This window comes from Trichomonas vaginalis, chromosome I (genome assembly GCF_026262505.1).
Source record: "Trichomonas vaginalis G3 chromosome I, whole genome shotgun sequence".
In the NCBI taxonomy this organism is placed as follows: Eukaryota; Parabasalia; order Trichomonadida; family Trichomonadidae; genus Trichomonas; species Trichomonas vaginalis.
The window spans coordinates 27,692,171-27,707,140 of NC_067203.1; the positions used below are offsets into that span (position 1 = coordinate 27,692,171).

The 14,970-nt window shown below is 30.2% G+C and overlaps 1 protein-coding gene and 1 pseudogene across 2 annotated transcripts, besides 4 other annotated features; one reads left to right on the forward strand and one right to left on the reverse strand.

Moving 5' to 3' along the window:
* Nucleotides 1–260: 260 nt before the first annotated feature.
* Nucleotides 261–1,479: a mobile genetic element.
* Nucleotides 1,480–3,767: a mobile genetic element.
* On the reverse strand, nt 2,025–3,494 carry TVAGG3_1061630 (annotated as a pseudogene). Its single transcript has one exon. A coding segment is annotated over exon 1 (1,470 nt).
* Nucleotides 3,768–3,935: 168 nt separating the features above from the next.
* Nucleotides 3,936–5,195, forward strand: TVAGG3_1061640 (protein of unknown function, DUF563 family; the record flags this gene model as incomplete). Its single annotated transcript, XM_051256026.1, has 1 exon — nt 3,936–5,195. The coding sequence occupies one exon, from the start codon at nt 3,936–3,938 to the stop codon at nt 5,193–5,195; it is 1,260 nt and encodes a 419-aa protein (XP_051081600.1).
* Nucleotides 5,196–6,512: 1,317 nt separating this feature from the next.
* Nucleotides 6,513–6,560: a mobile genetic element.
* A 2,160-nt stretch (nt 6,561–8,720) lies between these two features.
* Nucleotides 8,721–10,307: a mobile genetic element.
* Between the last annotated feature and the right edge of the window lie 4,663 nt (nt 10,308–14,970).

A 14,970-nucleotide genomic window follows, 5' to 3' on the forward strand; every position in this document is an offset into this window, starting at 1 on the left:
CAAGTTTTTATTCATTTTATAATTGATTTAAACAAAAAATTACTTCATTTTAATATTCTAGTCGCTAGATGAGATTTTGCTCGTATTTGTTTACAGAGCCATATCATTTCTTGCAATTGAATTTGTTATGGAAAGAGGTATGGAAAAAGTTTTTCGTAGAGAATACAATATCTCATATAACAAACGTGAGATATTGTTGTAAAAATCCGTAATTTAGTCAATCCAACATACTTTACAATATGAAAATTGAATTCGATATTGAGATTGGGACAAAGTTGCAATTCGGCACTTTTTGTAAAAAAATGGGGTCATACTCATAATGAATAGAGACTTATAGCCAAGTCTTGATATCATGCAGGGAGAATATACATTGATAAGCAATTATATTTTATAGTAGTAGTATTCAGAAATTCTTACAATTTACAATACAATTTTCAAAAATGGATAAAGACTAATAGCCAAGTCTTGATATCATGCAGGGAGAATATACATTGATAAGCAATTATATTTTATAGTGTTGTAAACGAAAACGATAAAAACGGTTTGACAAAAAGTGACACTTTGCATGGCAAAAAATAGAGCCTTACTTTTGAGATACTTGAGATTGAAACTGAATCTTATGAAGCGGTGATCTTGAATCACTAAATCATAAGGTTCAGTTTCATATATAAATTTGTTATTCTTTTGGAATTATTTCTTATAAGATTTTACATCTTTAGCGGGGAATGTTTGTTATCATGTATATATTATAAATATTTACACGATAACGAACATTCCTCACTAAATTACTGAGAAACTTTGAGGAAATGTCGAACAATTTCCTCAAAGTTTCTCAGATTTATATAGATAACTAGAGTCCCCTAGGCACTGATTCTGGTTCAGCACCTAGGAGGCTCTGGTTATCTAACGAACTGATAAAATGTTTTTAAATTTTGTGAATATTGCTACCTGTGAAGCACTGACTTCAAAATCAGTACCTCACAGGTAGCAATTACATTGAAATATGGGAGAAACTTTGTCCGAATGTTAACTATTCGACAAAGTTTCTCCCATTTGTAGTGGAGATGGAAGGCTTTGAGGTATATTGTATTAATATATACCCAAAGCCTTCCATCTCCACTTGAAAGTGTCCAAACTTTGGGTTAATAGTTTGCAATTAACCCAAAGTTTGGACACTTTCTAGAAGGAATTGGATGGTAAGAGATATACATTCATATGGTATATCTCTTACCCTCCAATTCCTTCTTAAAATGGGAGAAACTTTTGTCCGAATGTTAAACTATTCGGACAAAGTTTCTCCCATTTTGCGAAGGAATGGAGGCTATGAGATACTGATGAAATGTCAGTAACTCATGGCCTCCAATTCCTTCCTAAAACTCATAAAAGTGGACCTTACATGCATTTAAAATTTGACATGTAAAGTCCGCTTTTTGTGAGCGGGGATTTGACTCCGTCAAATCCCCTTTTTCGTTAACGAGAATAGTAGTAGTATTCAGAAATTCTTATAATTTACAATACAATTTTCAAAAATGGATAAAGACTAATAGCCAAGTCTTGATATCATGCAGGGAGAATATACATTGATAAGCAATTATATTTTATAGTAGTAGTATTCAGAAATTCTTACAATTTACAATACAATTTTCAAAAATGGATAAAGACTAATAGCCAAGTCTTGATATCATGCAGGGAGAATATACATTGATAAGCAATTATATTTTATAGTAGTAGTATTCGGAAATTCTTACAATTTACAATACAATTTTCAAAAATGGATAAAGACTAATAGCCAAGTCTTGATATCATGCAGGGAGACTCTCTACAAATACAAAAATTGATTATCATAAGGAAATACAAATTTATCAATTTTCATGTGAAAATTACATAAATTTGTTCTCCAATAAATAGCAATAATACTTTGAATGTTATATTAAGTAATATAGCTTCAGGTAAATAAGCTTACACTTCAAAAATATACTGTTTATTCATTAATTTTAAAAAAAGTCCAAATTATCTAATCTTGCTTACTCTTCCTTTAAACTTCTTTGTGCCAAATTTAATATTGCCTTCAAAGATGGAATAAGGACATTAGGTTCAATCCTTCGGCTTTCGACAATTTCCAAAATGTGTTGAATTAATTTCAAACATTCATCGTGTTTTGAAGCTCTTTGCTCAACAATCTGATTACCTGCCCTTGTAAGAATTCTTACTGCTCTTTCTTCATTCAAAACATTAGCGACTTGAACCTTAATAATCGCATTTGGAATCACAACAGTGATGAGAGTTATGACGATGTCATCAATGCGCTCATTTTTCTTACCCAAGAAAAATGTTTGCTTTAATTGATGAAAGTGTGATTCCGCAATGTTATTCGTGGAATCACCTTCTCCACGATATAACATCATCCAATGTTCTTTGGTTCTTCTCCATTGTTTATCGAAATACTTCAAAGCGCGCGGTTCTTCTTCTTCTAACATTGTTGTCAAGAACTCATATGTTTCATCAGACTCTTCAGCCAGCTTTTCTGCATTCGTTGCATCTGCACGTAATGTCAAAAAGTCCATTGCTAAATAGAAGTTCTCAAAATTCTGTGGATTGTCAAAATAGCTTCCAACTTTTGCACATGCGCGTAAAACATGCACAGCGCACCAACTGAGCTGCGCAAGAGGAAATCCATCCTCAATTGCGCGAGCAATGTTTAGCGCACAGTCAGCGCTCCAATGCTGTGGATCCAGGTGCGCAAACTCACAGAATTTCACCAAACATTCTTGAATTTTTTCAGATGTCTGAGGGTTCACTAAAAAATAGCAAAAGGGGAAAATTGTGTTTTGACTTGTTTTCATTGTTACTGCAAACAATTGGATCTTTCCTTTAATTAAAGAATGAGTGGAATCGACGTGGAGAGGGTTATCAATGCTATGCACCAATTCTTTTGCAGCAAAAGGTGCATATATGATTGTAAACTCGGAAAAATCTCTATTGTAATCAAATTGAACGAGATCATCTGGGCACTCTTCCTGTAAATTATTCAAAAATGCTTCCAAAGAAGTGTAAAGATCGTTTGATAATCTTTGTGCAATAATCTAATCAAGGCGATAAAATTTGTGCTTTAAAGCATCAGTAGACTGCGCGAAAAGTTTCATCGTTTCTTTGTTATTCGTATCAATTCCGAACTTATCAAAAAATGCTTTTTGAGCAAGAAATTGCTTTCCACCGTTTTTAATATAAAGTTCGATCCATTTTTGATAAAATTTACTCGCGTAATGTGAACCCATTTCAACTCCTATATGATGGCAATATTCTTCATTAACTTTGCTTATAGTAAACACTCCATTTTGTTCTTCAACCCTAAATTTTGCCTTGCATAGGGGATACGAACATGAATAAGTGACATATTGCTTTGGAGATCCCGTTCTTCTTCTGTATGGGACACCGCCCTTGACTTCCTGTTTAATACCAAAAGCAATAAGCTCCTCTAAGTCCACCGAAATCATAAAAATGAAGTGATTTTGAAAAGAGTTAACAAAATTCAAATCACATCAAAAACAAAAACACATAAAAATATTTTATTATACTCATTCGAAATTAAAAATAATAAAATTTATATATATTAATTTCATTAAATCAAGGTTAAAAATCTCACCGGAAAAATAACCTCAGTGTGATAAATTTATCACCGGAAAAATTTACAATAAGGTTAATACCGAAAATATCGAAAAATCAACATTTAAGGTTAATTTAAGAGTATGCACTTTTGTCACCTACTCCCTTTTTAAATGAATCTTATTATTAACTCGAGCTATTTCAAAGAGAATCGGCATAATAGCTTAAGCAGATTATACTACGGTGCAGTAAAGAATTTTTGCATTATTTATTTAATATTTGCCTTCATATTTGTGGATTATCTATTAGAACAAAATCTAAATCTAACAATTATGTTTCAATTGGAGCAGGAACAATTTATCGATGCTTTCAGTAATATTAACTTCACACAAAACGATGCGGGCGTTCATGAACTTCAAATCCATCCTGGAATAAAGGTTCTTCATAATTTTTCTGCAATAAGAACAGAAGAAACATTCTTTAGTGCTGGCCACAAAATCTTTGTTACAGTATTCGATAGTGGATTCATGAAGGAGTATTTCCTTTATCTCCCACCATTTGACAGTTACATTCCGAAAGGTCTAACTCCGAAACAGACAGACCTTTTCTGGAAACAAGAGGAAAATCATATACATTACTCAGATTTCCATATTCCGCATATTGATGTTGTATGGACTGTTAAAAATGGAATTTCATCACTTTCTAATGCTCATTCTTGTCGCAAAAGCAACTCTTCTCATCATCTAAACTTCTGCAAATGGCCTACGACCGTTAATAATCCAGAAATCAAAGGAACGGCCTTAGTTGTCGGCAGCCATCAGATAAACTACTTCCAACACTTTTTTGATAACGGGTTACCGCATTACGCCGCTGGCTCTCTCGCCACAGGTATTTCTCCCCAAATGATAACTGTTGTTTCTACAGCCTGCAATCCAGTAACGATAGAAACTCTAGAAAAACTCGGCTACAAGTCGCGCCAGAACTGTCAAAGCGATGGAAAGCAAGTTAGTGCCGAGTTACTTATCATGTGCACTGCAACTCGAGTTGTCCATCATTATTTCTTCGACTGGTACCAGGAGCTAATGAGGATACCGATAGCTGAACGTTCTAAAGTCATTTTACTGCCAAGAGGCAAAGGGAGTGGCGGAAGAGGTAGTAGAATCATTCAAAATCTCCATGACATTGTCCCTCATCTCAGTAAAATCTTCGGATCCGAAAACGTCATCATTCACGATCAAAATTCTCCAGAAAAGACACTTTCAGCACTAATCAATAAATTCAGTACCGCGAGATACATAATTGGGCCTCATGGAGGAGCTTTTTATAACCAATTCTTTTCTGGAACAAATACAACAATTGTGGAAATGCTTCCTGTCAAAGAGAACGGATATTACCCAGAACAAACTGGTCCAAGATCGATGTCATTTGCACACTTGGCTATGTACACGAACACAGAATGCTTACACCAAGATTTTTACAGATACTATACAATAAGTGATCAGATCAACTATAATATTAATATAACCGATTTCATGAATTGGTTTAAATTTAATTTTAGAAATGATACTTTTGTTGTTAATGCTTCTTCATAATTTAAGACTTTGTTTGTATAAAGAGGTAGGGCAACGATAGGTCAAAAAGGCTTCTCTGATAGATTTCCTTGCCTTTTGGATATGCTATAATATATAGCCTAGCATGATAGGATATGATGTCAAAAGTTAGAACATAACTTAGGATCTTGAGAAAAATGAAAAACAAAAATTACATAAAAAAAGAAAAATTTTATCTAATTTGTTTTTTTGGACCGAATAAGTAATTTTATTGAATTTCAATACGACACATAGATTTTATTATTAGTAATAAATATAATGGTTTACTATTAACAAGGAACCTAAACTAATGAAAATTTGATTTCAAATATTGTATATGATTATCATAGATTACCAAAATATATTGCTATTTATGAGGATATAATATTGATTATTAGTAAATCGTATAAATTTAATAAATATACCATGAATATTGAATGAATTTCTTGATTCATAGGGGTAAAACGCGCTTTTATATGATTTAGACAGAGAATTTATGAGATGTAAATAACACAATAAAGGTTTATATTGAATATTTTCTAAAAATAAATCGAAATTATAAAAAACAATACATTTATTCATTGAAACTACTTGGACAAATATGAAACAAGCATTCAGGCAATTCTTTTGAGACTTCAACGCATCTGATAATTTTTATATAACTTCACCTCTTATGCTTAGAGTGGAGGTATTGAGATCGTAGAAGTATAGATGAGCTCACATTCAGATATGATGTGTGAACTTCTGTTTTCACTGCAATTTTGAATCAGAATAAACTCAAAACAAGAATAAAATGATATACTCACTCTCTAAATGTGTTCGAGATTTAAAGTTGTATGAATAAAACGATTCATCTTTCGAAGCCTCCCATTTAATGAGAGACTTCGAAAGATGAATGTATTCATGTAGATGAAATACTATATATGACCATGTGTGATACTAAAGATATCAAAATGTTCATTTTTAAGTGCAATAGAAGGGTTATCTCTCGTAAAATCTCAATTTAAGGAAGATTTAGAAAGAACTCCTTTCCTAAGTAGATAGTGTGTGGTTTCTGTCTTTTGGTTGATCAGGAACTATGAAATTAAGTCGGACAGAAAGAAGTTCTTTCCAAAACAGACTCCAAATGAGTTGTTCGAAAAGAACTTCCTTCTGTATATGGATAATTGTAGTTACCGCACTGAAGTATGTAATTGTGATGATGGAGTTCTCGATAAATCTAAAATCGGATTAAGATTAATTGAAAACTCAAGTAATTCTTTGAAATCTTGTGTTGTCTGGCACTATAATAACCAAAGAATGAGAATATTATGTTGAATGATGAGTACGTGTGCTCGGCATTCGCCGAGCGAATTGAGTTTAACGTACTATGAAAAGTGACAAATTTGGGCTTTTTTTCCTAGGGTTATGATCTCTTCCTTTCTGCTCAATACGACAGAAATGAAAGAATGAATTTGTACTCCCTAATTGATTACTACAATCTGTATCTATCTTTAACATAGAATTAGCTGCATTGTGATTTATACTCCAGAATTATTCAATTTAAGATCAACCTCGTAAATTTTAATCATATTGCACCAATACTCCTACGTTGAGATAAGAACATGATTATACATACCAAAGCCCCATATTAAAAATCAAAATTTAGCACCTCCATTATGCAACCACATTATTCGTCGCAAATAAGTATATTTACGCATATTATGATGCATATTCACACAACTCGTATACATGAAAAGTTATTAAAATCAGACAAAATTATTGCAATAAGGAAAAAAAAACAACTTTATTATATATGTTAGTAATGAATTACAAATATTTCTACAAAGAATGCTCAATACTTCATATAATCTTCGAATATTTCTTATTACAAGTTAATACATTTTGACTCGAACATGATAAACAAAAGCTGACACGCTGATTACTACATTTATGAAAATATAGTACGTTTCCATTCATCTGTTTACTTGTTTTTGTTGGAATAAAATCATTTTTTTTTCTTTCATGAAATAAGAATTTTGCTGCGAAAGCAATATCTCTAACAATAATTAATACATTACGTCAACTCTGGAATGAGTATTTATCAAATATGATATCAAAATCAAAAATTAGTTGTTTTTTATGAGTAAAAACGATGTAAATTGATTATTTGACTAATTATCAAATACTTTGATTTTCCAAATTTTTTTCGAAATTGATTTTTTCATGTGAAAATTCAAATTGTTTAATTTCATTTTTGAAATTTTGAATTTTTTTTGGAATTTTGAGTTGATCAATTCAGCAGAATTGATAATGCTATTGCTTTAGGGCATACCACAAGGTGATGAATAAAAGGTGAACATTAACAAATTATTTTAAATCACAAATATCATCCTCATCAACTTTAATTCTAAAAAGAACTGTACTGAATTATGAAAATGCATGATTTACATTATTAAAATCTTTGAATGAAAATAGTACAAGATAAGTTTTTATTCATTTTTAATTAGATTTAAACGAAAAACTACTCCATATTAAAATTTAAGTCGAGAAATCGTATTTTGTTCTTATTTGTTAGCATTTTGTAGACATTCTAATCTTGAATTAATTTGTTACATGATATTATTAACAAATTTAACTGAAAAAATATGTTAATATGGAATAAACCATGATTATATAAGCTATCAATGCTATATATACATATGTAAAAGATTCATATTAACTCAATTAACAAAAATGATAGATTTTCATAAAGGTTCAATCTAGGTTCGTCCGAAAATTTTGATTTTTATATAGAAGACATAGTTTCATATACATAATTAAATTTTCAAACAAATTTGATCATACCATTTATTAAGCAGGATAGTATATTAATTACCATCAGTATAAAAATATAAAAATGATTATATTTAATTATTGCATAATTTAGTCAAAGAGTTATAAGCCTCAAGTGATCGTTATCACCTTCAATGCACGTATACTTTATTGATTCATAGATATTTAATCTATGTTTGACATGTTGTTGTCGTCATTCGTTTTGTTCCCATTCTTCCTAAGTTAGAATTAGAGAATACACCATCCACATCATCTAATTTGGTCCTCAGCGATAGATTGGTTCATTTTGGAGGAGTCCCATCAGACAGTTTTCGAGCACCAAATATCAAATTTTAATGTATACAAATCTTTAGTGATTTATCTCTTTTATGATGAGTAAAAGGTTTCTGCTCATCAACATTTGATTTCCGACATATATGATTTCTAATTGCAATTATTTACTTTCTTTTTATAATCTAACTCTGTGACTCATACCATAAATTAATTATTGGAAAGTGTCAATATGTTTGGCACAACGAATGGCGGAAGATACCAAACCATGCAGGGAATATGATACGTTTAAGATCTCCGAACTTTTTTTCCAAAAATTTTCTATCGTTGCCCTACCTCTTTGTATAAACTGTTCCATAAAATTTCTGATAATTGAAAATTTTGTATGATCGGCAGTTTTCAATAAAGATTTAAATCAAAAATGAGTCATGCGTGGCTAACTATACAAAGGTACATTCACTAGGCAATAACAGTAAAATGGGATGAAAATAGGATAAATAGCATCCCTATATAGTGCCTAACAATATTTATACGGGCCAAAAAAAATTTGGCTAGAGATTTGGCGAGTTATAAAACTTAGAAAATTGAGAGGGATTTTTATTTTTGAATTTTTTTTGGAAAGTTAAAATTGCGATTAAAAATCGATTTCCAGGAGAACTAAGCATCTCATCATATATTTAAATCGATAAAAATATTAAATAATAGTTGAATAGTATAACAACGTGAAATTATGGCTGAATCTACAGAAAAAATGAACATATTTGACATTTTTGAAAATTCATACGTTAGATGGTGACAGACTCATAAACTATACTTTAGCTAAGATTGATATATGGTTTCAACAACACATGGTTAAAATCGTAAAAATATTTTAGATTTCAAAAAGATATATATGGTAATATAATGGAACAAAGTCAACAAATAGCATGTTAAATATGTTATAATTAACTTTTTATTAGATCCAATAGTAGATATCGAATGGTTTCCAGCTTTATGGTTAAATATTTTCTTTTCGAGCTTCTCTTTAACTGTTGTATTAAGGTTGTAAATTTTTGATGCTAGAAACTATGGAATCTTCTTTGCTGCTGCATTTTTCTTGAGAGTTCTTGCAATTTCGAATAGATCTGCGCATTGTATGAAATGGAGGCTTTAAAATATCTTGAAAACAGAATAGGACTGCTTTTCCAAAGGAATGCTTACTTGTAAATCAGAGAGTTTCAAAATTGACAGCAAGATTATCATCATAACTGTCGATTTTGCTGCGAAAAAGGAAGACAAGTAATTAACAAATCATTTACTGTTGTTCATCAAAAGAAGAAAACTTTGATAACAACTAATGATGATAAAATCAAGCTATCTTTTAATATTTTAAATTGATAAGACATTCAAAATATTTGAATGGTTTAAAATATTTTCTTTTAATTTCTATAAGATATTATCATGATTATATAATAAAATTTAAATTTTTATTCAAAAAGGCAATATTTCAAACTTTTAATTTCAAAAATCTTAATTCTGCAATAAGTGTATTTAATTGTAGCAAATTTAATGATCCTTCGTCATGCTTAGCAATTTGGAACTCATAAATTAATGATTTCTTCAAGTAAAATTCTGCATTATTTCAAAAGTCAATAATTCTCTAGTAACTTTTCTTCAAACCTTAACCATTATATTATATGTATAATGGAGAATAATTGCAAAGAAAGATAGCCGAATTTACTGGGTAGTTCTTGTGATGCGAAATAATTGCAAATTAACACCTAGTTTTAACAGCATCAATCTCTTTTTGCTCTCATTTAAATGCATTCGCACACTTTAATTTTGAAATATAAGAGTTTTGGAAATTATCAAATTTATCTGCTCAAATACTATAGATCTTCATAAGTGTTAATAGAATCATTAGCCTTACATATAGTGTTTAATATAATGATGCACATTATACTGGGATTCATTCCTTATTCATCTAGTTATTATAAGATTTACAACCCCATGAAAATTTAAAATTTTGTCAAAAATAGTGAATGTACCTTTCTCAAAACTTAAGATATCCTCCGAGTTCAAAGATTTAAAAAAACACAAAAAAATTAACTTTACTCTTTTGAGATCCTTATCAGATGTGCAACAATTTGATGCAGTATCGCAATTCGAATCCGATTTTTTAATGTAGATGTACTCTAACATTCTTGAAAAAATGCAAAATGATATTAATTAAGCTTTTCATTTCTTTATCATACACGAAACAAAATCATTCATTATACTAAAATTTATCAAAGTTTGAATAACGAAAAAAATAATATCTAAATTTTTACATTGAGTCGGCTATTGATATGGTCAATATTAAATCGTTTAAAAATGGGCATTGGCCAGAATAATACCCACTAAAATAAAGGTAGGTCAACAAAATCGTAACGATGCTTTCTTGATTTTGGTAATGGATTTAGACTATGTAGGTACTCGGTGACTAATAGACGAAGAATGGAAGAAAACTGCAAGAGGGATTTCGAGGAAATATTATTAAAATTAACATTTGATTCTTTGACTTGCAAATAAACATATTTGTACTATTAATCGGTTTTACAGAATAGATCTTGCGTTATTGTATGTTTTGAAAAAGTATCTAGAATTTTTCCTAAGATACTCATTTTGCGAGATAAAATGATATACCATCTACTAGACATTTGTGCATTGCTTCCTATATGTAGCTAGTAACTACAGAAATTGTAGTTTCAGGAAATTTGAATACATTTGGAATTCTAAGAAAGACATTGTAATATTGAGCATCTCCTATTTCAATATACCATATTGATGAAAATATAAATTCATGTAATCTGTCCTTAAATATGCTATCTAAACTTGTGATAGAAACTCAATTTCACCAGAAAATATGAGAAAATTCCAAATTGTGAAATAAAACGAACATATTCACATATGAGATAACAACCATCTATATTAGGTTTCTCAATTCTTCATTCAAAATTCCAAAAAAAATTCAAAAATTTGAAAATGAAGAGAAGAAATATGAATTTTCCATGAAAATTTGCAAAATGAAAAAATTTTGGAATTACAAATATTATTTATTTTTGATGCTTGTTCCAAAATATGTCTTTTTTCCCATATCTGATATGAATATTTTGGATTATTATTATAATTTATATTTATTGACATATTTCATGATATTCATATAATGGTTTGTTTTAGGGAATGAATGAGAATATATTTATTTAAAAAAAGAGAAAAGGTATTAGAATAGATTTTTATTTGAGCGTATTTAAAAGGTTCTACTTCAAAAACTTTATGTAGTTTACTTTTGTAAGCAACGTAAAACAATATCTTTAAGTTATTTGTTGCAATTCGGGGATTAATCGTGAATTTTTGTTGTATATTAGTTAAAAATTAGTTTTTAGTAGATAAATTCGTCATGTTCCCGTTTGTAACTCATTTTGTTTTTGCTTTATTGATGAAATTTCAATTTGTTGAGTGAATATCGACAAATTTGTTAAATCTTGTTTTAAGCGCAGCAGCAATATTTGGAGTCTATTAACTATATCTAGACTTTCAGTATTTTGCATTATTTTTATTGTTGAGGTTAGAACAATCGCCTAACTAAGTAACGCATGTATGTAAAATGACTTTTTCGCGAAAACGGTCTTGCAGATTTTTACGAGAGTAAGATATCAATATATACAACAATTGAGGATTAATTTTATTGCAGTGGTTTACGATTTTCATCGTTCAAAGTATCGGGGCAGATTATTAAATTTTAAGCTATACAATTTCCATTGTAGAGCTTTATATTTTGAAAGAATAGAACAATTGGACATATTATTATTAAGTATAAATGGAATCGATTTTAAATTGCATATATGTCAACACTGTTTCTGACATTAATGTAAATACAAAGTACTAAACTACTATGCATGAAGAAAACTTCAATTTCTCTCCACAATTAAGAGAAGTTTGGAGTTTTATTACTGAGAAAAATCCGCTTGAAGTTGTTCATGAGAATTTAAAAAATTGCAAACAATTTCTTTAATCGTTCGGACATCAAAATTGAAATAAAAATTGTTGCACCTTTTTCGACAGTAAATGATAATAAAAAAAGAATTTTCAGAGGTGTAAAAAATAAACTTCTCAAATAGAAGGACCATGCTAAATGGAATGCGTCGCATACCCACCCAGTAAAAGTATTTGTGAAGCCATCCAGAGGAGTTAGGGCTTCTCCGTGCGTCATTGTTATGCCTCAAAACCAGAAACGAAGAGAGGAGACGAAATTTCCAAATTAATTTTGGAATCCCGGCCCAAATCAAAAATTTAACCATATTTCCCAGTAGAGTGGAAGAAACTACTTATTATAAACAATCTTTATTAAAGAATAAACACCCACATCTCTGTAAAATTCTTTTTTTATATTTACTGTCAGAAAAAGTGCAAACAATTTTTTTCTTTCAATTTTGATTTGCGAACGATTTTTTTTCTTGCGAAATAACGTACTAAAATACACTTTTTTAAAATTTTATCAATTTGTTATGGTATATCTTTATGATAATGAATAAAATGCTTATTTTTCATAAGTAAATACATAATTTATGCTGAAACACAAAAAATAACACGAAAATTTCTCTACAAACATAGTATAAATTGAAGTTACTAAAATTCATGAGGTGGTGAATTCAAGTAACTTGGTTCATGAAAATGAACAACAACATCTTCCATTGTTGTCCAATGTCTTGCATTAACGGCATCAACTACTCTCTGTGTGTATTTCACCATTGCAGGAACATCCACAGGATAAACGTCGGGGCCTTTATGTGGAGTTTTAGGATGGATAACTCCAATTAAGAAAAATCTTAAATTCGCGCAAAGCTGAAGATTTGGTTCATCTACCTGAGTAGTGAACATTAAACACATTCCACACTTTTCATGCATAAATATTGAGTTATAAATACCAGATCCGCAAGGAGCAACAAGAACTTTCAATGATTGCCAAAACTTAACAATTGTTTCTACAGAACTTGAGAATTGAGAATCAGCTATTTCCCATTTACAGCCTTCATCAATCTTTGTACCACTACTTATGGCTTCATAAAGCTTATTAACATCATCGAAATTTCTTCCACTTCCCTTTGGTCTGTCATTGATCACAAACCTTGTAGGTTTGATTTTATTAAAGTTGACTTTTGTTTTTATCAGCTTTCGTAGCCTGTCAAGGCCTCCTGCAGTGTAGCCGTGAGCATATTCTAAACTATTTATCAGCCAAAGGGAGTGAACATATATTTGTTGTGACAAATCTACAAACGTCACTTTATATCCTAAAAAGTTTAAGATTTCTTGAGTAATTTCTCGATACATCGGAGGGGAATTAACCATGAAGCCTCTTGAAACCAAATCTTGTGGAACAAGCATCATTGCACAAAGGAAATCATGAATATTGTGGCCATACATATTAAAATACTGAATATAATAAACTAATTCAAATAATTCTCCAGTTGTCTGCATCATTGTGTGACCGCCATGGTCCTGATAAATTGTCTTAAAACTTCGCTTTTCATCTGAGATCTGACCTTTCGAAACAAAAACGTCTTTAAATAATGTAACATAAACCATACTATGAGTTATGTAATTGCTCGGAACTATTGCTCGTTCTGTATATGTTCGACCTGATATCAGGGCATAGTTAATCACTTTCGGATCATTTTGATAAAAAACCTTATCCATTTGAACATAGGGACATTGATACCACCATGTTTTATGGTTAATGTTTTTTGTGTTTTCGGTCCTATTATTCTGACGCTGAAGCGAATTAAAGAATCTTCATATCTATAATTCGAAAAAATGGTCAAGAAGGAAGAAAAAGCAATAAAGAAGTTTATAAATATTGCATTAGGTTGCATTGAAGAGCTTGCTTTGTCTGTTAATGATGTCTGGGATTCCGTAAGGAGTTCTGCTGCAAAAAAATGATGAATGGATTAAACTCTGATAACACCCAATTTATATATAATCCATTGTGGTGGTCTTTTTAAAAAACGAGTCCTTTTTTTCTGAGATTTCTGATCGCTTCCTTTCTGCTCGTCATGCCCGAAATGGAAGAAATGATTGATATAGCCGAACTTATTACTCTAATTGGCAATTATCTTGTATAATACAATTAGTTGCATTGTCAGTTATTCTCAAGCATTATCGAATTTAAATTCAGCATCGCTAATTTGCATTGTATTGCAACAGCACATGTGTGTTGAGATAACAATAATATTACACCAGCTAAAATCACACAATAAAAATCGAAATTTTGCATCTCGAAAAAACAACAACAGAATTCTTCGTAATCTTGGGTATTTACATACATTGTGATACATATTCGAATGACCTGAATGTATGGGAAGTTACTAAAATTTGAGGAATTTATTGCAATAAAATAAACAAAGGTCATCCTTATTATATAAATTTGTAAAGAATAGCGAAGACCTTTACAATGTATGCACAGTCCCGCATATTAACTTTGAATATTTCTGATTTCATTTTGAAACATTTTGACTAGAGTATTGATAACTCAAATTTCCGATATAGTTACTACATTAATGCTAATGTAGTAAGTTTCCATTCATCTATTTACTTGATGTTATTGAAATAAAATCAATTTTATTTAACTATCCTTAAATAATATTTTTGTTGTGGAAACAATATATCTAACGATGGT